General features: G+C 43.0%; 1 protein-coding gene across 6 annotated transcripts; it reads left to right on the plus strand.

Moving 5' to 3' along the window:
- Positions 1-1111: 1111 nt before the first annotated feature.
- Positions 1112-27168, plus strand: frmpd2 (FERM and PDZ domain containing 2). Of its 6 annotated transcripts, none has more exons than XM_026177150.2 (30): positions 1116-1322; positions 4462-4594; positions 5209-5372; positions 5644-5709; positions 5808-5987; positions 6102-6177; positions 8360-8447; positions 8734-8890; positions 9848-9919; positions 10254-10428; positions 10517-10652; positions 10740-10878; positions 11148-11300; positions 11425-11610; positions 12102-12261; positions 12387-12579; positions 13347-13435; positions 13644-13724; positions 17736-17843; positions 18124-18240; positions 20536-20744; positions 20895-20993; positions 21623-21716; positions 23107-23192; positions 23869-24064; positions 24521-24735; positions 25281-25347; positions 25428-25634; positions 25952-26028; positions 26467-27168. In XM_026177150.2, exons 2-28 carry the CDS (start codon positions 4474-4476, stop codon positions 25463-25465), a joined length of 3465 nt encoding a protein of 1154 aa, XP_026032935.2. In that variant the 5' UTR covers positions 1116-1322; positions 4462-4473; the 3' UTR covers positions 25466-25634; positions 25952-26028; positions 26467-27168. The 6 variants fall into 6 exon arrangements, with proteins under 6 accessions (XP_080161350.1, XP_080161349.1, XP_080161348.1 ...); XM_026177149.2 differs by having other exon boundaries at positions 4470-4594; XM_080305223.1 differs by having other exon boundaries at positions 1113-4594; positions 24521-24925.
- Positions 27169-27425: the final 257 nt, after the last annotated feature.

The following is a 27425-nucleotide window of genomic DNA, read 5'->3' on the forward strand; positions in this document are numbered from 1 at the left end:
CCTCAAAATCAACATATATCCCATACATATAATTAAATTATGTATAAGTAAAATACATATGACATTTTATTCAGCACCCTACACAGATTTGGTGTTGGAGAGGCAGTCTCCCATTGAGTAAGAGAATGGTACACAGACGGGCTCACACCACAAAGATTCACACAACAGCTCACTATCTCCATCTTTCTTTGCCATTTTCACTGACCTGCTCACTGCAGCAGCGCTAATCAGTGATGCCCAATTGTCAGATCAACACCTCGAAATAAGAAATCACACAGTGGACTTCAATATTTCATCGCTATTTCATAGCTTATGAACTGCAATATTTATCATTCCAGCCCCACATTTTCTAATATATAATTATACACAGCTTTACACATCAATTACCTTCTTTTATTTAGCTGTTTATCCATTTTTTATTATAGTAAGTTTATTAAATCAATTTCCATTCCTTGTCCTGTCAGTACCTTGTCTCCACACTTCATCCTGTTGTCTATATAGAAAAAAAAAGCTTACTCTGGCAGAGAATGGGGGAAATGCAGACGTCTCTACGAAGTGCTCTTTCATATGTTAGGGTAATAAAAGAAGTAATTAAGCAGACAAAAAATATATATAAAACTGCCTCCCCAAAATGGCACAGTTTTCTCAAGGAATATTTAACTTTTGAGCCTGTCTAATTACAGGACTTTATAGTACTGAGGTATCTGAGGTTGTAACCTACATGATTTACAACCGAGTTGTTATTTTGCAAGTTTTTAAACGCAAAGCTGACTACTAATGATGTAGATTGTCAGCATACTTTAAACAAAAGAACCTGGGCCCAATGAAACATAATGCTTGCCTGTCCACAGATGCATAAATCCAAGTTTCAGAAAATCACTTTTAGAGAAGTCACATGAAGCTGTCAGTAGCTGCATGAACACACTGTGTTTATTCCTGCTTTAACCTAATGTGTCACTAGTAGTTGAAGCATCAGATTAACACAGTGCTGCCTACAATGGATTGGTGCTTTGCTGCCCCATCTGTTGTTAGCTTGCCCTGCAAATCCAATTATGTTCTTAGTTTCCCCGGTCTAAAAATAGTAGAAAATAAGGGAAAACGCAGAGGGCCACGTCATTAGATGCGAGCACAGGGGAAATTTGTGCTATGGGTTCTTTTTCTTGTGATGAGGAGATGACTGGGGTGTCACGAGCTGCCAGACGGGAGCGCCGGGATGAGGGAGAGGTGGGTGGAACGGCAGCAAGGGATGAATAAGAGGAGGAAGGATTAGGTTCAGAGAAAGGAACTTAAGAAGAATCTCTCCAGATACTGGATGAAATAAGGTAGGCTCCATAATGCGTGGAATGCAGATTTTATCGTTTATAGCCTGAGCAGCGCTCATCCGACAAAGTGTAAAAGTGTGTGTTTGCGTACAGTCACACAGTTTGTCACCAAAAGTCAGCATGTTTTGTACTTTATCCTTTGTGTCAGCTGCTATAGCTACTCACTTTTTATTCTAGAACAGTGCTGGTAAGTTTGCAGAACAGGGAGCGGTTGAGGAAGGCAGAAAACACCCATTTCAATCCCACACACAGTGAGTGAGATACAGCTTATTAATAAGAAAAACAGGAGTATTTTACTGAGCCGCCTTCATTTTTATCTGTTTGTGTGTAAGTGACACAGAGCAACTGAAGTCATTCATCATGTGCTCTGTGTGAAGAGAAAGACTGTGACTTTTGTCATTTATGTCAGCAATGCAGTGACTTACTTTCTCTGCAGGAGTTTTTATTTGGAGCTGTGATTTTTAAATCAACTGATGTACTTTGCCTTATTTGTGTCAACGAATGTGTCTGCATGCCAATAAAACATCTTTAAAAAAGAGGGCTTTTCATTGAAGGCATTTTCAGTGTTGGGTAAAACTACTTTGAAAGTATAGGTTTGATTGATGCATCTGAAAGCAACTTGAGGTTAGTATCTTGCCCGAGAATATTTGGCATGCAAACCCACAACCCTCTGATTAGTGCTCTACCTCCTCAGCCACAGCCACCCCAATGGAGTAAGCTAGTTTGGTTAAGTAAATCTTTGAAGAAATAAACAGAAAAACCGACATTATTTAAAGAAATAAACACGTTAGTTCTACATATATCTGAAAAAGTGCACCATTCACTGCAGAAAGCAAGAATTTCAGTTATGTCATGTATACACTTGAGGACCGACAGCTTGATCCCCAATCACGCCTATACATGATCACTAAGCAACACCCACCCTTGACTTCCAAAAGGTCAAGTGTGAGGCAGTGGCTGCCTGACAAATACTTTACCTGGGCATGGCTTCGCAGTGGTCAGCAGGGAGAGAACAGCATGCTAAAAAAAAAAAGTGCTTAATTTGCAGTAAAGAAGCAATGTACAATAAAAGTCCTGCATCATTTATTTCCTTTTACAGCCCAAACTTATTGGAATCGTGTCTGCAAAGGGCCTTAAGAGCTGCCTAGATGATCGTTTGAAACTCAGCATTGCCTTATCTCGAGAATAGGGATGGAAAATGACAGTGGCGATGAACAATAAACCGTGTTCAGCTCTGAATTTTTTTGACATGACTTGCAGGAAAAATGAAAGGCATTTTCGTTGCATTCCATTAAGCTTCTTCAGTTCTCCAGTTGTTACTGGTATTGTGCACGGTGGATGACTGGGATACCGCCCTGGCTTTAATAGACATGTTGTAAGAAGGGGCCACACTAATTGTTTCCACACAGACGCTTGACCCTAGGTCATCTTGAATTAAATCAAAGCACACGTAACCTGATTAACAGAGCTTGGGTTACTTGGCAATCGATCTTGTCTGCTTTCTGTCACTGTTTTAATGCTGTTCGTGTGTCAGGAAGGTCATGGAATAAACTGTATGCCAAACTTTAGTTCTGTCCAGCCAAAGAACCTGCCACCAGCACAACCTAAAAATAAACTGAATGAATAAATATAGTAAATTAAAGACACCAGCGTGAAAACAATATATAAAGCCTCGACAACTTTCCATGCCTCCACTTTTATTCCTTTATTATACTGCAGTGGCAACAAAGCAGGAAACCTTATAAGTTATTAATGTTGTGTAAATGTCTTAGGTTGTTAATCTGGTTACATTACAGCTTGTTATATTCCCTGTACTATAATGAAATAGTAACTTAGTTTTCTCCTTCGTCTTGTTATTTGCTACAAAGTTTGTTGACAGGTTTGTTGTTGCTGATGATGATAAGTTTTTTGTAAAAAAAAAAAAATTGTGTATAATCAGTTTTGTGCTTTCCCTTAAATTCTGTCATATACATATGGCGTACTGTTACAATAGCCAAAGTTTCAAATAATGACGTTACAGAATGTACAAGTAATCCCTGTAAGCCATAAACTCAGGCTTCAGACAGCACTAAAGGTTCAAGTTCAGACAGTTTTTTTCTGCTCTGGAGTCTGTGTGATGTCAGTGAGAGATGCTGAGAGCCCCACCCTCCTGACAGGCAGCCAATCAGAAGAAGATGGCCTTTTAGGATGGGCGGTCTTAAAGTGAGAGGAGATAAAAAGACTGAGGGGCTACAGTAATACCCAGCATAAGATGCATTTTTTTCCAACGGTGAGTCATGGAGGGCTGTTCTGATCGAGTCCAAGAACAAAAGCTTTGCCTTTTTTCTGGCTATTAACCGAAAGAAAGCCTTTCTAGCACTTCTTCTAGTAATGCCAATTTTTTCCTTTAAGAAATCCCACTTACTCAAAATGTATTTTATATGATTTTCTAACATTTAGGAACTTTAAAGCCAATGTTAAAGTAAATATAAGCAGGTAAAAATCAAGGATTATTGCATTTTAATGTGTTCAGTTGTGACCCATCCTGCATATCTTCCTGAACTGTATTAAGTATGTATTGTTTAAAATACATATATTAAATTTATAGGATTGGAAATTGATAATAGTGATGAGCAATAAGCCGTGTTTCATGTTCCTGCTCAGTACACCGGATGTTTTCACTTACTGGAAGCTTCTCAAGGTAATTTAGCACTTCAGAAATCCTTTAACCTACGCACATAAGTGCTTTAAATGTGCTGATCACCACGCTTAGCTCAGCAGGCTCTTAGTTAGCACTGATAAAGAAACTGATTCAAAAATACACTTACAACATCTAACGTTTTCTGTTTCCTTATCTTTCATTTAATCTTCAGATGTGCATATCAGTATGATTTGTTAAGAAAATACGCTAAGCACTTGTCACAAGAGCTTTCATTTAAATATAATTCTAATGACACAAAAAAGGAAAAATCAACTTTCAGAAAGCTTCTATGGCATTTGATTGAGTATTTCATCTAAAATGAGTCTATTTCACAAAATGTAGTGTAGATGAACATCTGAACTTTTACGTTGTAACATAAGGAAACAAAGAGCCTTATTCTCTTGCAATAAAATAAAAATTTGGTAATGGGGTGCTTTGGGTTTGTCTCTTTTGCTTGAGTATCCCAGAAGTATGGGTACGTTTGTGACCCTGGCAGAGGTTTTGGAGGCCCGGGGCTCACCGCTGGATGAGGATGAGGTCTGGTGTCTGCTTCTTGCCACCACTGATGCCTTACTCGAAATCTCCAAAAAAGGTAACTTTCCTTCATCACCTTCCCAAATTCACAACTGTTTAAGGACAGGGCTTGATTTAAAACATAGACTGTACAATAAAGATGGATATAGCCACTGTACTCATTAGTGTATGAGGTCCCATTTTGAAACCTTTCACGTTTGCCATGGTGTTTTCGATGTGAAACGGTCGATGTAGATGATTACAAAGTAACCAGGGGACAACTCATAGTCATAGACTAACTATTTGTCAGTTAGGAGGTAAGGCAGCTGTATGCATCCTACTTTTTCTTTCTTTTGATGCTAAGGGAGCTCATAATGTACAAAGTGAAAATCATGTTGTAATTATTAGGACCTGAAACTAGCAACCAAGAATGTAAATGCTTCCATACATGAAAGTTTATTGATGTTTTAAACTGAGGGCCCTTTCCCCATGAGCCCAAAGAAGTCACCTTCTCGTTGACCCCCTTTTCAGATCTGAAAGTTACATTTAGTATCTCTGATATTCTTTCTCTAGTCCAAAAGTAATGTTCAATAACAAACACACTGTGGCTGAAAGCATGATCTTATTCAAAGAAATCTCTTTTTATCAAATCTCTCGAGCTGGTGACAAGCTTGTGGTGTGCTCTCCGTTTAGGTTCAGGCAACATGAGCAGCGTGCTGAGCCCAGGCTCAGTGCTGCTCTCAGCCAACGGGAGTCTGGCCTTCAAAAGCTGTGCTCGAAATGAAGACGTGGCCTCCTTCACAGCCCCTGAAGTCCAGCAGGGTCACACCGCCTCCTCGAGGACTGCAGTCGAAAAGGTGTGTTGTTGTTGCTTTGAGGTCTTTTATATTGCAGTGCGTGCTTGTTCCAAAAAACAGATGTTCCACAAGCACAGCTGTGGCCAATTTGCTAAATATGCAGCTGACTAAATTTGGAAAATCTTGCACTGACCAAAAGAAAAACCATAATTGGAAATCATGCATGATACCTCGTAGGATTAAAAAAAATAATCTCTAAATTGTAGATAACAATGAAATCTCAGGTTAACTTATTTAGTAGTCACGTATTTGGTGTGTATCTACTCTTCAGATGGTTGTATACTCACTGGGGATGACTCTTTATTGGTGTGTTGACTATCACCTACCTCACAACCAGGTACTCCTCCTCTTATATCTTCCCGTAATCTCATTCTTCTTTATTCTTAGCACTTGCGTGCCATTCATTTTGCTTTTCTTCTGTATTTTTCTCCACAGCCAGTCCAAATAAGTGCTGAGCTGGAAGGTTTGCTACTGAGCATGTGCGAGGACATGATGTTGAGAAGGACGGACCTGCTAACGGTGCTGGAAACCTGTGAGCTACACCACAAGGCTTCAATGCTTCCTCCTGCAGAGCGTCTTATTAGGCAGCTGGTGGAGGATGTTTACAGAAACTCGGTGAGTAGTGGTTAAGTGTTTAGGTTGAAGCTCCGCCGGTTAGCTGAGATCATGTCTGGTTTTGATTTTTGTGATAACTCTGTTTCCTTGAGTTTGACAATGATTTCTTTACAGGCTGATCACGTCTCTATGGCTGATAATGGATCCCAGCTAACAGACCGCAGTCAAGTGGTCCGGGACAGATTACACAGTAAGAAAGTGCTTCTAATTGTCAAATGTAATGTTTCTGAAAAGTCTTATTAGCTTAAAGCATTAGAAAAACAATAGCACTTTCATGTCTGTATATTAAATGTAAAGCTGCTGCATTCAGCAGGTATAGTTCATTAGTGCTCATTAGTGAAAGTGTAGATCTAGTTGAGGTCCACCTAATAGGGGGAAAGCAGGTCTTTCATCAGTTATCACTTTGTCTGAAGAGGAAAAAAAGAGTTTAATGTTGATTGTCAAAGGTCTGGTCAAAGTACACTACCTAACAATGCTTTACAATAGCATGAGATTGATGTCAGTCCTAACTATAGTGCTGATTGGTGCTGAACCAATACTCCTCTAGTGGCACTGATAGGACAGGTACTCTTCAGATGAGTCATGCTTTATGGTCTGTCCCACTTTTCTCTAACATTTTCCGTGGTACACGAAGGCTGTGTCCCAATTCAGGGTCTGCACGCTTGAAGTACGCATTTTAAGTGCGATTACGTCACCGCCACGCGACGACGGCTGTCCCAATTCGAAGTGTACTTCAAATGCATACTCCAAATGCGCCGTTGATTTCCCCAAATATCAAGCATGGTCCGGTTCACGCTTCGTGGTCCCATATATCCCACAATTCATAGCGTGGCGGTGGGTGTGGATAATTTTGCCGCAAAATATTGCAGGAGGGAGCGGCCGAAGAGTGAACTGTTAAAAGTAAGTACTGAATAGGATGTCACTTATTTATGTGCAAATGTTTAATAACATTAAAACATTGCTGTTGGCCACATGTCGGCAAAGTTATGTAACATTAGTGACTTTCAGTGTTAACTTGGTTTTAAAGCCTCTACAAATATATATATCATAATAATCGGACAATACATATAATATTGTCCATATTATATTTACATTACCACAGTGAGATGATTTTAGTCTCATGACCAACATTAGCTAATTGTTATTTACTAACTAATCTTGAAATGACTGTTCAGTACAGGAATGAAGCCCAACAATCATGTTTTACAGTCACGTGGTCTCAGCCTCAGATACTCAACTAATCAAAGTGATGTCATGACAAAAATGAATGACCAACAAAACATTTTTTCTCCTTCATTTCTGTCACACAAAGCTGTATGAAACATTTCTTGCGGTTAGTATCATGGTTGCTAGGCAACCTGAACAGCGCGACGAAGGGTAGACCGTCCCATTTCACAAGCCTCTCACTTCCGCACTTCTTGTACTTATAGTACTCGTGCAGACCCTGAATTGGGACACAGCCTAAGAGTTTTGTCATTTCTCACTGATTTGTGTCATTCTACGTTCTTTCAGCTTGCTAGCTGTCAAGTGCCAGCGTCCCAATTTTGACTCCTGACTGTGTGCACTGCTCTGCTTGCTGAGTTAACTTATGCTAAATATTAAATTAAACAAAAGAGAGAAAGTTATGTTGTTCCTTCGGGGCCCCCTGAAGGAAATCCCCTTTCCTACTGTCCTAGAGACACATAACTGTGTTAAGTAACTCCCAAGCAACAGTATAAATTTACTTGAGTCATTTGTGTTATTTCAGCAGAATACTGTGGCTGGTTAACTCAATGGCTTTTCAGTAAATCAGTTTAGCATTTTAGAGTAAGTAAGGTTTATTTATATAGTGCTTTTTAAGAGCAGAATTCACAAAGTGCTTTACAGTACAGAAGTAAGTATACACCAAATTAAAATAGTATAAAGAGATAAAAATAAATAAGAGCAAGCCTGCACAGGTGGGTCACAAGTTTCTTGAGTAAAACACAGTCTAACCTTTACATAACCTCCATCCATGCATCCATTCTCTTCTGCTGGTCCTTGTGAGGATCGCGGGTGCAGTTTTTCACTGAAACAACACAAAGGACTCAACTGAAGAAAACCTAATTTGTTCAGTAAATCTAACTACATTATTCTTTAAAACCAACAAAAGTTGATATTTTTTTAAAGTATAGATAAAGTATAGATTTTGATATAAAATGTGTTCATTAATGAGCCACAGAAGTCTCATCATCCGTGGACAGAGCTTGTCCCTGCTTCCAGGCTAAGCTAATATGCTAAGCTAACTACATGTTAGACATCAGTGGTATCAGTCTTTATCCTGCAAGAAAGCTAAGAAGCATATTTTAAAAATAATATTCAGCTTTTATGTGACATACATGTTTATTTTTCAGGGAGCTCTTTTAGTAACTCGACATGGTCGCTGAAGAAGAAGATGTCCGGAACATTCTCGGGGGTATCTTATTCAGCTAATGCCACAGGGTATGAAATGTGTTTTACACATCTTATAACAGCATTCTGCCACATTTTAAATCCTATTTTGTTTGCGTCACGGGTGGGCATGTTCAGTGAAATGTATTTGCTTAAATAAGGTGTGGTAAAATAACTAAAAAAGACATAGAAACCATACAGAGTTGTCAAATCCCAAAGGAGTGTTTAACAAAGCTAGTTCCATCAAAATGTTACTCCTGTGTGCACAAGCTATCATCTCATGAGTGACGGATCTCACCTGCCATCAGACTGAGAATGGAAATCTAATTTTCCCCAGGATTCCCTTGGGAGGCCGGCAAATAGAGAGGTACGGCAGCTGGCAGCAGCTGAACCGCAGCCCCGGTAGTCCTTATATGGATGGTAATCGAAATGCCAACTCAAGATCCCTCACACAGTTTGACTCCTCAATGAGTCTGAATGATAAGAAAGTAAAGGTGAGTGCATTTGTGACATTATATTATAGTATAGTATAATGTTTCCCAAAATAATTGTGATAATGTATGTAATTTGTGAATCATCTATATATTTAGTTATTACTACAACACATTGAGAAATATGGTCTTTTTAAATGGATTTCAGACTTAAACAGGTTTTGATTGTTAGATTGATCAGAATCAGAAACATAACTGACCTTAAAGAAGCACCCAAGATAAACAAGGTCCTTTCAAAGCTGACAGTGAAGGGTTCACCAGTCTGTGAAAGACAAAGTAGGCAAAATTCTCAACAATGAGAACATTTTTCAGTTTTAGCTATAATGTTTGTTTCTTTTGTTCACTGATTGCCAAGACTCAAGAAAACAGTCTTCAAAAGTAAAAAAATTAAAATAATATGGGATATTCTGTTAGCATAGGTTAGAGAAGGAACAAGGGTTACAGGGATAAGGATTTGGAGCAACATATGCCGCCATCCAGACTTTTTTCCCTTAACAAATTGAGTAGGACACCACTTCCTGTGTGTACCACAATCACACAGTAAAATTGTCAGTTTCACAACCCTCCAGTGGCGTATCTACAAGGTACCATAGTTCCCCCATGTCCCAGCTACTTTAATAAAGTTTAAATTTAATACATTTGTATTTATACTTGTATTTTGTATTTGTTGTGCCACTTTCTGCTTTTACGTTTTCATTACAAATGTCATGCTTTGTACCCTTTACCTTAAAGTGTACTTATTATTTTACAGCTGAATTACATTATTATAGATAAACCACAAAACCAAATACAAATAATAAGAATGATGAACACGTAGAACATTAAAGAGATATACAAGCAACAATGGATTAATACTTATGATCCAGTAATATGTATATGTTTCTGAAAAGTGCCATTCTATGTAATGAGTATTCTTACTTAAGGACACTATATTTTCCTCTCCATTTTCCTGTGTTGCAGGACATGGGTCCTGAGTTTATTAGAGTGCTGGATGAGCCGCTGGTTGTCTTGGAACTTCCTGGATCCATTGTGGTGAGTACAGTCCTGATATTTTAGGAGATTTTCTTTCAAGGACACACAATACTAGAATACTGCTAAATGTGTTTACTCAAGTACAGTTTTGATGTGCTTTCCTCAGTTGCATTGGTCTCTGGTTGAATGGAATATTAATCAGTTTAGTTTCAAAATATCCATTATAGAATTCTGAAGAGTAATATTTTGCAAAGTGAATATTCTGTCTATTCATCTAAAAAATTATATCTTTCATAATCTATTTTGTTCATCTACAACCAAAATTGACCCGTCAATCCTCTTAGATTAATTAGACAGATAAAAATCTGATATTCTCAAACTTCTATTTTTGCAGTCAAAGAAAGGGAAATCTCCTACCACTCAAAGAGAGCTGAGTGTTGTAATGCCGAATGGCCAGAGCATCCTTGTCAGGTGCGAGGTGAAATCCAGAGGAGGAGACGTCTTTGACATGATTGTGGCTCACTTCAACCTTGTGGAGCATTTCTACTTCGGCCTTGCTTACATTGATGGTAAACGTTTTTGTGTGGTGCTGGTATGCTGTAACTGATACGTTATCAAGTCACTAAAGTTTCTTTCTTTTCTCTCTTCTCTGGTCAGATAATGAGTTTTTCTTTGTGGACAACGACACCAAGATTTCTAAAGTTGCTCCAGATAGCTGGAAAAAAGTGCCTACTGCCACCTTTGTCCTTTTCTTCAGGGTCAAATTCTTCATCAACGACATTTCTCTTCTTTTGTATGTTGTTTTTCCCCCTGTTCGATTATTGCCAACAGCCCTAGTTTGAGGGAGAAACCTTTGAGTGTGTGTGATCTTCTCCATCAGGCACAAACAGACCCGACACCAGTATTACCTCCAGCTTAGGAGAGATCTTTTGGAGGACAGGCTGTCCTGTCATGAGGAGACTGCTCTGTACCTAGGAGGTCTGGCCATGCAGACGGAGTATGGAGACTCCATGCCTGAGGTTCTGTACCTGAAGCTAAACTATAGTTAGAATGTAGTTATATGCCGTCACTATAGTTAGTTAGTAACTCATATATAGATTGGATCAAGCTGGAATCCAGGTAGAGTGCTTCTATAGATCCTGCTTATCCATCATACCCTTAGTTTGGGGTGAATATTTTGATTATTATTGTTTAGCTTATGATCCTGATGATGTCATTATCCTTTAATTCTGTTCAGAAATTATTTGAATAGCATTAACATAAGTCTGTTATCTGGTGTTCTTTGCAGGTATATGGTAGGGGCTACTACCGCCCTGATGAGTATGTCTCCAAGAGCGTGTTGGAGAAATGTGCCTTGCCTTACATTCAGGGGGAGCTGTTGCGACTTCACACCAACAATGCTCAAATGCTCACCGACGAATCAGAACTTGAATTTCTCAAGGTATCAAACCTGTCTTTATTGTGACAATATTTAAATAATGATGCAGTGTGTTTTACTGTATCTTCATAGCTGTGACCACTGTTAGTCTCACAGAAATGGTGGTTACCGCTTTGTGTTTTCTTAGGTATGTCAACAATTGCCTGAGTACGGCGTTTCGTTCCACCGTGTGACACGAGAGAAAAAGCCTTCAGACGGAGAGATTATTCTTGGGGTTTGTGCCAAAGGTGTTATTGTCTATGAGGTGAAAAATGGCAGCAGATCCACTGCTCAGACTTTCTATTGGAGGGACACAGCAACCATCTCGTCTTATGTGAGTGAAGTAATGGTTTCGCCATTGGTTGGTAGTGACCATAAACTCTGTGTAAAGGATGGAGCTGTTGTTTGCTAAGCTATTCTTAAGTCTCAATAAGTTCTGGCTATCACCGTATTAGGTCTTTGAAACCATACTCTTTCATGGTAGCTGCTTGTCCATCACAAAGTTGGCCGGACCTTAAGCTCAACCTGTTGAGTTATCCTTCTGGATAGTAATGGAATTCAAAAAGTACTTTCATAATACTTCAAACTAGTTATTAAGACCGTAAACCTAGCGGGAAAATATTTACTGAGAGCATGAATCAAAGGAGCTTAGGGCCATTTGCCCATAGACTTCCACACAACCAGACATCTCTTTGCAGCCAGAGTAGTTGCCTTCTGCTGATTAGGAATGAGACTTGGAACCTTCCTCCATGTTTTATACAGTCTATGGGAGTGACACACGGTTTCCTTTCATGGTCTAGAAAATTTTCCTTCATTTTTCCGCAGAAGCATAAATTTGTAGTAGAGTGCCGGGGCAGCAAGAAGAAGCACACGTTCATCACGGAGAGGTCGAAGATAGCCAAATACCTTTGTAACCTTTGTTCAGCGCAACACAAGTTTAACAATGAGATGAACTCCCGTCAGCTAAGCCACAGCCTGGTGTCAGGTTAGTTATTTCAGTGTTACTCTGTCTCAGTGAAGAAATACACCAAGAAACTAACAAAAACACAACCATAAAGTCTACTCTGCTGTCCAAATACTAAAGATGACTTCTGCCTCTTTGTTCTCCAGAGGACAATATTGTGCAGTACGCAGCAGTGTGCCGTGCTCAGAGCAGCCAGCTTAAGTCTTTCTCATGTTCTGAGACCCCTCAGGATGACAGCGGTCTGACCACGCCTCAGAATGAGTCCATGACCAAGCTGTATGATGATGTCACAGCCAAGATCGAGGCCCGCATAAAACAGCAGCGCCTCAACGAGCAAAGGTACTTTGTTTTCCAGCGGTTTTTACAAGCATAACGCTGTTTCCCGCACTGAACATTCAATTTACAGATGAACCAAATCATTATGACCACTTAAGGAACACTGATCGTGTTGTAGCATCTAATATATACGGATATATTAGATGATAAGTGAACAGTTGGTTCTTGTAGGAAATGTGTTGGATGCAGCAGAAATGGGCAGGTGTTAAGAGCTGAGTAACTTTGACAAGAACCAACTGGTTGCTGCCAGCCACCTGGGTTGGATCATCTCTGAAACAGCAAGGCTTGTGGTGAGTACTTACAGGCAGCAACACCTAAGGCAGGGACAAACGTCCAACTGGAGAGAGCATGCTGGGGGATGTGCTGGAAGAATGCTGATCCAAGTCACGCCTTACAGGACTTAAAGGATCTGCTGCTGTCGTGTTGATGCCTAATGCTACAGAACTGCTTCAGAAACCCATGCTTTGGTTTGTGAGAGCTGCGCTGGTAGTGCAACGTGACTACCAACTAGTGGTGGTCGTAATGTTTTGGGTCATCAGCTTTTTATCTCATAACTGTAGCAACGACAGAGGAGCAATTGGCTTTTATGGCCCATACTTTCGTGAGAATGTCAGTGATTCTCCTGCAGTTATGTAATCCTTATCTAGATTATTATTTTTATAAAAGTGTACTAGACAGGTGAATAGAAGAGGAAAGATATTAAAGCTTTCATGAAGTTACCACGGGTAATTTTTTTGTGCTTTGTGTTTCTTATTTAATGCTTGCTCTAGCAGTCAGCGCAGCAGCAGTGTTATGCTCTCACCATCGTGCTCTCAGAGGAGTGGATCTGAAGCCCCTTGTGGTTCGCCAGCAGCCCAAGGTACACTATATAACCAAATACACTTTCAGCCACTTTAACCGACATATGACAGGTGGTTTACACCAAGTACTCTTATGATAGAGCAGCATCTTAAAAATGTTTAATTCTGGTTGGTTGCCTTGTGATTCAATGCTCCATCATCAAGTCATTGAAACACAGCTGCTTTTCCCACATGTTAACTCCACTGTTAAACTATATTTTTTTGTAGAAACTCCAACTAAACTGGGGACACCATCTGAGAGAGAAGTTATATGTGTTTCCTTAAAGAAAGACCCAAAGCTTGGCCTAGGTAAGCTAAACTCACTTTGTATATATAAAATGCTGTTTTCAAAACCAGCTGGACATAACTAATACATGTTAGATACAATCACTGTGCCATTTCTGCTACATATTAGTACTATTCTGTATAAATATGTGTGATGGTGTCACGGTCCGGGGCAGCGGCCGTGTGGAGAGCGGAAGGAGGACTCAAAACGCAGCACTTATTCAGGTGTGAGGGTGATTTATTGATAATATCCAATATAAAGTGGGGATGGTAAAACAGAACTAAGGATGAACTAACTGGGAGAAACTACACAAAGAAATAGCAAACCTGAGCATGAAGGGAGAACAGCAGGGAGAGCACGCAGGGGATTACACCAGGTATGAACACAGACGACGCGACGAGGAGCAGAGGAAATCACACACTATAAGTACACGAAGAGACACTGGGAAATCACACACAGGTGGGGGAAACAGCTGGACCTGATTAACCTGACGAGACAGGGGAACACTAACACCAGGGACCAACAGAGGGAGCACAAACCCAGAACCCAGTGTCTAAAATCCCAAACACAAACCATCCCAAAACAGCCATGAATAATAATGAAAGTAATAACAATAAAGAACATAAACATAAAGTCACTGAGTCATGGTCGCAGGACCATGACAGTACCCCCCCCCCCCCCTCAAGGGCTGGCCCCCGACAGCCACAGAAACACACCACCAGATCCGGGCGGGCGGCAGGGGGCCCAGGACGGAGGGACCGGGCCAAGACCAAAGACGGAGGCCCCAGAGTCCCAAACAAATGTTCACAAAAAAAAAACAAAACTCACAGGGGAGCAGAGTCCAAAACACAGTTCAGGCAGCCGGCCACGAAGAAGGCCGTGGCGGCGCGTAAAGAGTTCGGGAGGCCGTCCACGAAGAAGGCCGTGACGGCGCGCAAAAAGTTCAGGGGGCCGACCGTGCGGAAGGCAACGGCGGCTGCTCAGGCGAAGAGGTTCCGGGGGCCGGCCGTGCAGAAGGCAACGGCGGCCGCTCAGGCGAAGAGGGTCCGGGGGCCGGCTGTGCGGAAGGCAACGGCGGCCGCTCAGGCGATGGCGGTCCGGGGGCCGGCCGTGCGGAAGGCAACGGCGGCCAGTCAGGCGACGGCGCCCGGCCAGTAGCCTAGCCAGCGGTCTAGAAAACGGCCGTTTAGCTCCAGACCCAAACGAGGCTGGGCCAGGCGAGGCTGAAGGCACAGAAGCCGGGGCCGCAGCGGGCGAAGATGCTGAAGACGCTGCTGCAGGCGATGGTGCGGATGCTGAAGACACTGCTGCAGGCGATGGTGCGGATGCTGAAGACGCTGGACCAGGCGAAGATGCGGATGCTGAAGACGCTGGACCAGACGAAGATGCAGACACGAAGGCTGGACCAGACGAGGATGCAGACACGAAGGCTGGGCCGGGCGAGGACGAAGCTGTAGCCGAAGCCGGGCCGGGCGAGGCTGAAGCAGAAGCTGAAGCTGGACCGGGCAAGGATGAAGCCGGACCGGGCGAGGATGAAGCCGGACCGGGCGTGGATGAAGCCGGACCGGGCGTGGATGAAGCTGGACCGGGCGAAGCTGACGCTGGAGCTGAAGCTGGGCCAGGCGAGGATGAAGCTGAAGCTGGGCCAGGCGAGGATGAAGCTGAAGCCGGGCCAGGCGAGGATGAAGCTGAAGCTGGACCAGGCGAGGATGAAGCTGAAACCGGGCCAGGCGTGGATGAAACCGGACCAGGCGAGGATGAAGCTGAAACCGGGCCAGGCGTGGATGAAACCGGACCAGGCGAGGATGAAGCTGAAACCGGGCCAGGCGTGGATGAAACTGGGCCAGGCGTGGATGAAGCTGGACCAGGCGAGGATGAAGCTGAAACCGGACCAGGCGTGGATGAAACTGAAACCGGGCCAGGCGTGGATGAAGCCGGACCAGGCGAGGATGAAGCCGGGCCAGGCGAGGATGAAGCCGGGCCAGGCGAGGCTGCGTCCTCAGGCTGAGGCGTGGTAGCAGCAGGTGGTAGCGCTGCAGGTGGTGGTACTGCAGGAGGCGGCGCTGCAGCCACGGGTGGAGAAGCAGCCACAGGTGGAGAAGCAGCCACAGGAGGCCGGACGGGCTCCTCGGGCCCCCCAGCCGACGTGGCAGCCGGTGTGGCATGAGGCCGGACGGGCTCCTCGGGCCCCCCAGCCGACGTGGCAGCCGGTGTGGCATGAGGCCGGACGGGCTCCTCGGGCCCCCCAGCCGACGTGGCAGTCAGTGTGGCATGAGGCCGGACGGGCTCCTCGGGCCCCCCAGCAGGCGAAGCAGGAGGCTGGACGGGCTCCTCGGGCCCCCCAGCGAAAACAGCCGCAGAACCAGCGGGCACACACAAAACAAAACTAGGAGGCACGTGGGCCTCTGGCACACACGAAACAAAACTAGGAGGCACGTGGGCCTCTGGCACACATGAAACAAAACTAGGAGGCACGTGGGCCTCTGGCACACATGAAACAAAACCAGTAGGCACGTGGGCCTCTGGCGCACGTGAAACAAAACCAGTAGGCACGTGGGCCTCTGGCGCACGTACGGAGGGCTGCAGCTGCGCAGAGCACTGACCCTGCTCAGGCAGTGACAGCCCGGTGCAGTTCACAGCTGGCATCTTGGCCTCCAGGGGTCCAGAGTAAGCTGAGGGCAGTAACCCAGCCTCTGGGGAAGCCCCGGAGTGAGCAACAGTCTCTAATGTTGCCAGCTTTTGAGGAACAGGTCCGTAGCGAAACAGTTTGTCTCGCTGCCCAGAAACAGCGGTGGAAAAACAGTGCGAAAATTGTGGCTCAGCCATTACCGGAACTGTGGGCTGTAGCGATGCTAGCGGTGGTGGTGGCTGAGTGGTTAACTGGAGCGGCGGCAGAACGGGTAATTGAGCCCTTAGGGAGGCTAATGGTTGAGCCACAGACCTGGGAGCTTGTGGCTGGACACAGAACTGAGCCGGAGAATGGTGATAAAGTCCTGGCTCAGAAGGAGCGGCAGAGAAACAGTCTCTCGGTTTTACAGAGGGTTTGTAGACGCCCACTTGCGAAGGATCCGTTACCACGAAGGTAGGTAAGCTATCTACACTGTCTCTCATCCCGCTCTGAATAGCCCCAGAAAACAGAGTCCCGGAATCTGGGGAAGCCAGAACATGTCGCTCACTCACCGCCTCGGGCTGCTCGAAAGTAAAAGCAGACGGGGGGTGAAGTCCAAGGTCCAAAAGGAGGAACTCCCGCTCCCACGAACAAAGCGAGCCCAGAAGCCATGGGAGACCGGTCACCAGACGCTGTAGCCGCCTCTCTATAGCGCGCTGGGACGTGCCACCCGGGTTTTCCAGCCACCGGTCGATGAGCTCCTGTGTGGCATCGATGAGATTTTCCCGTAGCTCCCTGGACGGGTTAAGCGCTGCTGGGTCCATGTTGTGGTCGCGTCGTACTGTCACGGTCCGGGGCAGCGGCCGTGTGGAGAGCGGAAGGAGGACTCAAAACGCAGCACTTATTCAGGTGTGAGGGTGATTTATTGATAATATCCAATATAAAGTGGGGATGGTAAAACAGAACTAAGGATGAACTAACTGGGAGAAACTACACAAAGAAATAGCAAACCTGAGCATGAAGGGAGAACAGCAGGGAGAACAGCAGGGAGAGCACGCAGGGGATTACACCAGGTATGAACACAGACGACGTGACGAGGAGCAGAGGAAATCACACACTATAAGTACACGAAGAGACACTGGGAAATCACACACAGGTGGGGGAAACAGCTGGACCTGATTAACCTGACGAGACAGGGGAACACTAACACCAGGGACCAACAGAGGGAGCACAAACCCAGAACCCAGTGTCTAAAATCCCAAACACAAACCATCCCAAAACAGCCATGAATAATAATGAAAGTAATAACAATAAAGAACATAAACATAAAGTCACTGAGTCATGGTCGCAGGACCATGACAGATGGTTCCTCTGGAATATGTTCAACCCAACAAACTCTCTGTTCATCTGGTTTATGTTTTTACAGGTATAGTAATAGTTGGCGAGGACACAGTAGGGCGTTATGATTTGGGCATCTTTGTAGCCTCTATTGTGCCTGGTGGACCTGCTGATAAAGATGGACGCATCAGAGCTGGTATGGACTCATGTGGATATTTTACTTAAAGTTAAGTAACACCACATAAAACACTTAGAAAGAAGGAAAACGGATTCCAATATATTATGCTGACTGTTTCATCCAGCATCGTCTTTTATTCTAAGAAAAATGATGCAGAGAATATGTAGCATGTAAGAAGAAAGGAGGACAAAGATGGCACTTGAGGTGTCTATGGGGTGTTTGAGGTCACATGTAGTCTGTACATGTACTGTCACTGGACACTAGCACCATTTAATTTCACCATGACCTTTGCCTACAGGTGGCCGTCTGATCTCTCTGAACCACATCAGCCTGGAAGGTGTTACCTTCAGCGAGGCAGCAGAGGTCATGCAAAACAGCCCAGAGGAGGTGCAGCTTATTATCTCACAGCCGAAAGGTGCTTTGTGTGCATGTGTGTATGGATGTATGTGTGTGTGTGGTTACTGTATGTGTGTAATAATACTTGAGTACTTGTGACCTTTGACCACTTTTATGTGTAATATTGAGGATTCAGCTGGTTTTTATTTTTTTCTACCTTTTAGCCTGCTAGCAACATTTCAGCTTTTTGTTGATTCCACCTTCCAGCCTCCATTGTCACTATAAAAAGCTTGAAACCGCAGTCTCCATTTTGACTTAATGCTGAGAGTGTTAATATGTGTTAGCATTTCATTCTTTCTGCTTTGCCTTACATTTAAAGTCCTAAAAAAAAGAAACATAAAACAGGATTATGTAAATGGCTTGTATACTTTAAGATTTTAAGATTCAGATCAATGTAAATGAATAATTTTATTACATGTTCTTATTTAAAACCAGCAATATTTTTTCAAGCAGATTCTGTTTAACTTTGTTTAAAAAATAAGTATTTATAATGGGAAACTGCCCACTGTTGCTCTGTCCAAGAGTTTCAAGAAGATTTGATGACAGATTGCAAGACTAGCAAGTACCCAACAGACTTATTTTGTTACTAGTCAGGTTTCAGTTCATGTGCTAGCTTGTATAGACCTAGCTATCAAAAAGAGACTACAGAAGCACTCAATACAGGGGGCTCCGATTACCACTGGGATCACTGTTCACTCCCGACTTCTTCTCGAGCTCTTCTCTCAGCCTTCTTCCTGATTTTGCTATCGCTCAGTATAGCTACATTTACCACGACAGCCATCTTCCTCTGCTTGTCCACCACTAGCATGGCAGGTTGGTTAGCCATCACCGGTTTGTCTGTCTGTACCTGGAAGTCTCACAGGATCTTAGCTCGGTCATTCTTGACTACCCATTTTGACCTCGGGACTTCCAGGTCACACATGGCACACATGTTATGTGTACTATGCCAGTCACTTGGTATGGCGTTCCATGTATGCCCTACCTGCATCTTGCACCCTGCTGATATGTGCTGGATTGTCTTTAGGGCATGTGGGGCATTACACAGCCCACACCTGGGGTCTTGCCTGGTGTGGTAGATCTCAGCCTCTATGGATCTTGTGCTGAGATTTTGTTCCTGTGCTGTAGGGCTGTGCGAAATGATCAAAATCTCATATCCTGATATAAGATATCTATTGTCCCGATAATGATATAAATCACAAAAATTTTACATTTTCTGTAAATTCTGTGAATCTCGGGCAGCTCGACTTGCGTGAGGTGTTTCCAGCTGGGCGTCAATTCTGCTTAGCGTTTATTAAAGGGTTAGGGTCAGGGTCCGTTGATCGGCGGACAGAGGTGGTTTCTCGCAGCTTAAGTACAGTTTTTTGTTTTACGGCGGTTTTTCCCGAAGTCACAAAAGTATGACATCACAACATTCTGACTGGTCACTTGCAATGCTGATCCTGGAACAACATTTACTATGTTAATCTGGGAACAACACCAACACGACGATATCAGATCGTGCGCCATTATTAGTGCTGCCATTTAGTTCCTGATGAAGGCTCTCATGGTCCTGTTGATCTTGTATAGTTAGGCATTGCAGCATCCATGTGTGGGGTATTGACTCATAGGCTTTCTTGTAGTCAATCCAGGCGGTGGTCTTACAGTCTTGAGCGACTGCTTGGTCTACCAGTAGCTGATGTTTTGCCCCTCTGGTATTCCTGCCAATTCCTTTCTGTGTCCCGCTCATTTATTGAACCATGTGCCTGTTCATCATAGCTGCTAAGATGCCTGACAGGAGCTTCTATGTGGTAATGAGGCCGATTATTGGCTGCTAGTTGGATGGGTCTGTTGTCTTCTGGAGGTCCTTGGAGATCAGGACTGTCCGGCCTCAACTTAGCCATTCCGGGTGTCTCTCATCTACAAGCAGCTGGTTCATTTGTGCTGCCAGATGCTCACGGAGTGCAGTCAGCCTTTTTCAGCCAGTAGGCATGAATTATATCAGGGCCTAGTGATGTAATTCTTCACACTGGGACCATTTCTTGGATATATGCCACTGTGATGGTCACTGGACCCTTTTCAGGAAGGTTGACATGGTCTGCTCTTTGGTCCAATAGCCACTGAGCATTGTTGTTATGGGTTGCGTCCTTCTCCCATATGCTCTCTAGCAACTAGCTAGCTTAGATAAATTTAAAAAACCCTACTTTTTTTAAACCCTTCTTTTTTCACTTATAGTAGGGTTTAAAAAGTTTTTGCACTACCACCATCTTTGCTGTTGCAAAATTATCCTGTACATTTTCATTTACGATTCTTTGAATACTGTTTCTCTTTCTTACAGTGTCGCTGCCATTATCCACAGTTCCCATCAGTCCCAGCAGTAATAATTGTCGTTCTCCTGGGTTGAGAAAATATATATCCCAGACAACACTAATGACAGATGGACGATCGAGAGATGATAGCCTCGATGAGATTGTGTCAGTCATGATGACGCCAAAGACCAGCAAGAAACTACACTTCCCCCCTGAAGTTCGAGTTCTCAGTACACAGGTAACATCCAAGCAGTTTAGGGATTTAAACTGTGATAATTCTGCACAATTAATTGCTAAATATCTCTTTAACAACCTTCTTTAAGCATACTTCAGGTGAGGTAAGGATGAAGCTTGAACTTTGTGTTGTTAATGTCTGTGTTATGTTCAGGATAGCTGTTCTCTGTCATCATCTATGAACTGCGTGAAGCCGGAAGAGATCAGCATGGAGCTCAGGAAGATATCAGGAAATCTGGGCATTAGCATATCTGTAAGTTTGTGACATGAATGAATATAGAATGAACAGATTGGGCAGGGTATTGCCCATTTTTAAGATGTGGACTACAAAGTGAGATTTTGAAAATAGCTTTTTTGGTATTAGCGTTCAATAGCCTGTACGCATCTAACTAATGTGTTAAGAAGAATAATTCGATTAAAAACATTAGGCTTGACAGTCATGGAGGACAATTAGTACAGCAGCTCATCTCCAGCAGTAGACTGCAGCCAATCTTATTAACATCTATGGTCTGACAGGATTAGAGAGAGTTACCTTTCTTGACCTGATCTGCACTGGAAAAGTAAGCAATACGACACTGTAAAGTACTTTGTAGTTAAAGCTCCTTTAATAAATGTTCTTCAATAAAAACACGCAGAATGGACGATATAGGAAAATAACTAGGATACAACCAGTTGACAGTCAGCTGAGTTGAGTTCTCCATTGCAAAGAGACTGACCCAGATTGACTGGAATATGCTGAGAATCTATCACAGAGGTTGCTCTCCTATTTTATTCAAAATAAACTTTTTAAGCAACTTTATTATCAGTATATCACAGTATAATTATCAATATATCTATGTTGTCATCAAGTTAAACTAAGGTCTTCTGTTAATGATGGTTTAGGGTGGCATCAACACTAACCTTCCTAATGGAGGAATCTACATCAAGAGCCTTGTTCCAGGAGGGGCTGCTGAGAGAGATGGACGTTTGCATATAGGTATTACACTCTTTTGTTCTTTGGCTCTCGGAAGAGGTGGACACATCTTTCTCCCTCTCCCTCTCTTATCTTCCCTGCTGCTGCTTCTATGTGTTTGTCTAGTCTCGTCTAACTCTAACCCTCAAAGAGTTTCCCAGTCTTGTTCTCTAAAACCTAAAGAATTATGGATTTGATCAACTGCTCCTGTAATGGAATTGACACCCTGCTAGGCTTGGGAGAGCCCGATTGTCCTGCGGAGACGTTTGCTGCCGGATACTCGATGGTCGGTTGCGTCGTGTGTCTGGCGACACTCTCGATGGAGGACAGTGAACGACATCTACCAATTTGGAACCACGATAACAGAGTTCGAGCTGATTGGAGCTGGCTTATCGAAGAACAAGAAGCGGCTACAGCTGTTCAAAATCCTATGAGGCTGGCAGACATGATAGACGATAGCAGGGCTTTGAGTACTCAGACTGTGTTTTGAACACAATATGGATAAGATCTTGGAGAAGAACAACGGGAATTGAGATAATTGGTGACCAGTGATGGACATTAGACCAACTGTAAAAATTGGATGCAGTTGTTCGCACTAAACCCAAACATTCATCAGCTTCACTCATGCGGCCCCCCTGGCGCCAGCTGAAGTCCTGCCAAGGTTGAAGCCGACTGGAACAACAAATTCTTCCCATGATAACAGGATTGTTGTCAGAACTCTTTGTCCCTCCTTCAAGGCCACCTGGGTCCACTGGAGACTGTTGACTTTCACTTAACCGGGCGTGGTGACACTTTCTCTCAGCTGAACACGGGATACACACATGCACACACACGAAACATGTACACTGATACTGACACGCCCTCACTATCACCCTCCCTCCCCCGAATCCAACGCCTCCTGCTTACCTCCCATCCGATGTGGACAACGGATCAGCTGGAGGCGCAATCGAAGATTGCAGCGGTCCCAGATCAGCTGTACACACTGGAATACTCTCCTATGTTGCTTGTCTGTGTTTTATTGTGTTATGGTGTGTTGATATCTGTGCATTCCTGGATTATCCTTTTGTGTTACACATTTCGATGTTTTTTCCCCCTTGCTACCTAGCCTGACCTGTCTCCCCAATGTGATGTTTGTGTATTGTATGTACGGTCGGCAAGGTCTGTCATCTCGGTTGTGAGCAACTGCAACTGACAAATAAAGGCTATCTCATCTCTCATCTCTTACACTCTGTGTTAAATCAAGCAATGCTAAAACCTAATGGTTTAATCAAATAAATTTAAAAAAACCAACAACCCAAAAGCAAATAACACGGAGGCACAAAGGAGTCAAAACTACAATATCACACATTTGTAATTGTAAAAGGAAGAAGTGTTATAGTAAGAGTTAACTGTTTCTTAACTCTTTCATTTTCAGGTGACAGACTGTTGGAGATCGACGGCACTAACTTCCAGGGCTTCACCTACCAGCAGGCTGTGGAGTGCTTGAGTAAAACTGGGGAGGTAAATTCATGAAATGCGACTACAAGGGACCAAGGATTACCAGTGTCTGCATTTGATGGTGACTTATGATTTAGCCATACTAATGATGTGGATTTGTGGATGTCAATGTGAGAAACAACTACTGCATGATGAACTATCCAAAATTATAGAATCAGATTTGTGTGCTCAGACTCAGAAAAACTCCTGAAAATCATTTGCCTTCATATTAGATACAGTTTGTATCTTTATTGGATCTCAAGCGATCTAAAGTAAGGTCTAAAATAATCTCTCACTAAAGTGCCGGTGCTGCACTCTGTCTATTGCTGCTGTCCATGGTGCCAACTATAATACCCTGACAGTATAAAGATGGATTTAGTTCACTTCCATGATTCTGGATTTGAGTTCTACGTCCTGTGGTCATTGTGTCTCCAAAGACACTTAAAGATGAGATATGAGCGAGCACAGCGTCCAGACTGAGCCACATTAGTAGAAATCCAACATGAATTCCATTTCAGTCCAGCTGCAAATGGATTTATCCTGTCAGTTTTCGGTCTCATCTTTTTGCTTCATATCAAACTGAATTCTGTTCCACCGTGGCCATCCATTTACATTTTTCCTTTTGTTACTCTCATATCTCCTTCTCCCCCCCTTTTTTTTTAACCAAATCCCAATCTTGTCCTGTCTTCTTCTATCATAGGTAGTGTCCTTGGTTGTGGAGAGGGAGTTGGTCAACCTACCCAGGGTCTCTCTTATTGCTGACACCAGCAGCACTGTATCCAATCCAAGCCTGAGTTCATCTACCAGCCAGCTAAGACTCAACAGCTCCTCATCTGTGAGCACTACTTTAAACACGATATCTGATCGGCCCAACGAGTACAGCTTTGTTACTGATGGTACGACACCTCAGCTCAGGTTTAGAAATTAATACATTAATACAAAATTAATACAAAATGCTTAATGGCAAGCACATCAATGAGATGTTTCATGTAGTTAGTCAGGAGGGATTTTGGACCACTATCTTTACAAAAACTGTTACACAAAAAGGTGTAGTGGGGAAAACAGGAGACATCACTCTGACTTGACTGAAGAGCAAACAATACAGATTCAGACTGGCCTATCACATAATCCTTCCAGAGAGGAAAAAAAGGAAAAAGGAATAGGTGAATAAGTGAACTTTTAGGAGTTGGTGTAACATATTCGTAAGCATTTAAGCAACATGAATTAACAGAGACGTTATTGAATGAAGGCATTTACTACACACTCTTCTATCTTCCTTCTTCTTCTCCTTTGCCCTTCCAATGCTTCACCTTATCATTATCCCATTACTGGCCCTATCCTCGACCTCAAAGACAACACCAAGGAAGTGACTCTGATCAAGAATGAGAGTGGGCTGGGCTTCAGCTTCTTGATGTGTGAGCTGGACCCGCCCACCCGAGATTTTGGGAGCCTCGTCCGGATAAAGCAGCTTTTCCCGGGTCAGCCTGCTCAGCAGAGCGGCAGAATCCAGGAGGGAGATGTCCTGCTGGCCATCAATGGCCAGTCGCTCAAGGAGCTGTCCTATCCAGTATGTGGAGATGCTAAATTAAAGTAGGCAGTGCAAATGCAAATTCATCCTTGGGGCTGTAGATTTTGTGGTAGATGTTCATTGAGATTTACTTGAGAATCTTTTTGAGTAACTGGGTCATGATTACTGGAAAGAGACATCACTGCTGAGTTTTTCAAATGTACTTTTTTGGTGCTTTGAGCAGCACAAGGCAAGTACAATTTAGTTCTGTTATATTCAAGAGCGGGCTGACATTTTTACAGCTGATATCTACAAAAGTGGACAGCTCACACCAAAACAATCTGTAGGATAAACAGCACTGCAGGCAAGAGGGAAGATTTGTTAATTTGGTGTGAACCGTCCCTTTAAGCTTAATCATCTGTGTTTGCTAATTTTGTTAGTGGGCTTTGATTTTCTTCCATTCAAATCAGATATAGCCTTACGATACGATGGATTTTATATGTATGAATGCTACTGAACTTGGTTTATATGCAGTATATACGATGATTAAAATCTCAAAAATATCTGCATGCATTTTTGTTTGTTATCAACTATTTATCCTGCAGAAGGTGCTAAAGCTTTTCAAAACTTCTCCACCTGAAGTCCAGCTGACCCTCTGTCGTCCTCCACCAGGTAAATACGCACTCTGACACACACACACATACACGTTTCTACATGCACCGACTTCACCCACTTGTCTGCCTGTTTACCAGGGATTCTTCCTACAATTGATCAGTTCGCTGGCTCATGAGTGACCTCATCGTCTTGCTTCGCCAGCATCATCTGAAGCAACCGTGTGCTTTAGAACAAAGCAGGGAGTGGCGACGGAGACTGTAGGGAGAACGGCCGATAAAGCTGTTTTGATCAGTTGACAGGAACATTAAGCTGATCTCATAAATGGACTCCAACACTGTAGAAAGGTCAGGAATGTTCCACAGCGTCAGCTGATGTGACTTGACAGCAACACTGTGATAAAAAGCCTGTGGGAGTTTTGTCATATGTGATTACACGGTCACTTTTTATCACTGTCAGAAAGACACTGGAAAGTCTATTTAATGGTGTTTGATAGTCCACAGGGATAAACACTGCTCTTACATAACTAACATTGTAATTTGGCATAATGTTGCTAACACTAACATCTTACATAACGTGCCATGACATGAAGGAATGTAACTTTTATTAGATTAAGAGGCTGTGCTTCTAACTAATAATGAAAGTTTATCTTTGTTTTTCAAAGAAATAAAGACGGGATAGAAGAGCAGAGAGGCTGGAGACACAGTATGGCTATGTCTGCACAGAATATCTGATGTATAGGTGAGTGTCTGGATAATGAGAAATAATAATGTTATTGATGTAGATTGTGTTTTGGAATGGATAAGGCAGACTAACACTGACCTTTAAAAAGCCCCACACTCAACCCTATTAAAAGTTTTAGACTATGCTTAAAAGCTTGGTTGGTGCCAGAAAACCAACCAATTTAAATAAGAAGATCGACCAAAACCCTCCAAAACTGTACCAGAAGCTTGCTAGGGGCTATCACGCGTCATCATAATTCTCCTGCCAATACCCCACTGTGAGATCTATCAACTCCCACTGATCTTAAAGTGTTTGTTCATATCTTATCCACAAGGTGGAAGCATTGTGCTACATGTAACAACACTGTCTGTGCCTTGCACCAGAGATCACTAGTACTGAGTCTTGTGTTATGACTTAGTTCATAATGGTTATGGTTTGTTTTATTTTTCTCCACAGCAAACATTTTGGTGACATCAAAACAAGAAGATGACTGGAGCAAACCTCTTGAAGTAACATGTAACAAGTATCATTCAGAGGGACGTAACCGTCATCAGGCATTTCTGTGATCCACTAACTGCTTCTTTTTTTAATTTGAGTGAAATTTTGAGAAATGCAAACCTTCATTTTCTCACAAAAACAAAAGCCATTAAACTAAGTATGACCTGAATACGGATGATCTGCTCCCAAACACCCATTTAGTATATGAACAAACTGGGCAGCACACACAAACACACACACTTCCCTGAGTGAGGAACCAGCAAAGGCCCCTCATAAATAAGGGTTCCTGTATTTTCAGTGAAACCCAGTAGTGCATCTGGATCCCATCAGAGCTTGTGTTCTCTTTGCAAATGATCCCAAATGTTTCTAATTATGCCAGTGGAATCGGCACGAGGATGTTTGAGCATGCATGCGTATGTTTCTGCGTGCGTGTAATCACCCTAGCAGACGTGTACGCCCATACACTGGCCTCTGTTTATTCATGAACTGAGTAACGGAGATGGACAGCGTGGTTTGACCTCTGCAGCCTCTGCTAAGGTCACTGCTCGTGGTGATGACGGATCAGTGAAAGATGGGCTGGAGATGGATTTGTGCGGCCTTTCAGATGTTTTCTAACCCTTGTCTTGTGGTGTACTAATAATAAAAAAAATCCTCCACATACGTTTTCCATACATTTGGATTTTGTGCATGACTCTACACAGAAGGGAAAATTTCTTTAAGTCGGACTTTGTTGGATTTGAAAAACAAAAGGTAACAACCATTAATGAGTGACTTTCCCAGTTTTCACAGTAAAAGCATTACCAGAGTTGCTGTTTCTGGAAGCAGGTGTTCCAAGTTAATAAAGTAACCCCCCTTTGTTAGATTTTCTTTAGGAATAGTTTCTTAGAATGCCCATAATAAAAAGCGACAGCTGAATG

This window comes from Astatotilapia calliptera, chromosome 8 (assembly GCF_964374335.1).
Source record: "Astatotilapia calliptera chromosome 8, fAstCal68.1, whole genome shotgun sequence".
Classification (NCBI taxonomy): domain Eukaryota; kingdom Metazoa; phylum Chordata; class Actinopteri; order Cichliformes; family Cichlidae; genus Astatotilapia; species Astatotilapia calliptera.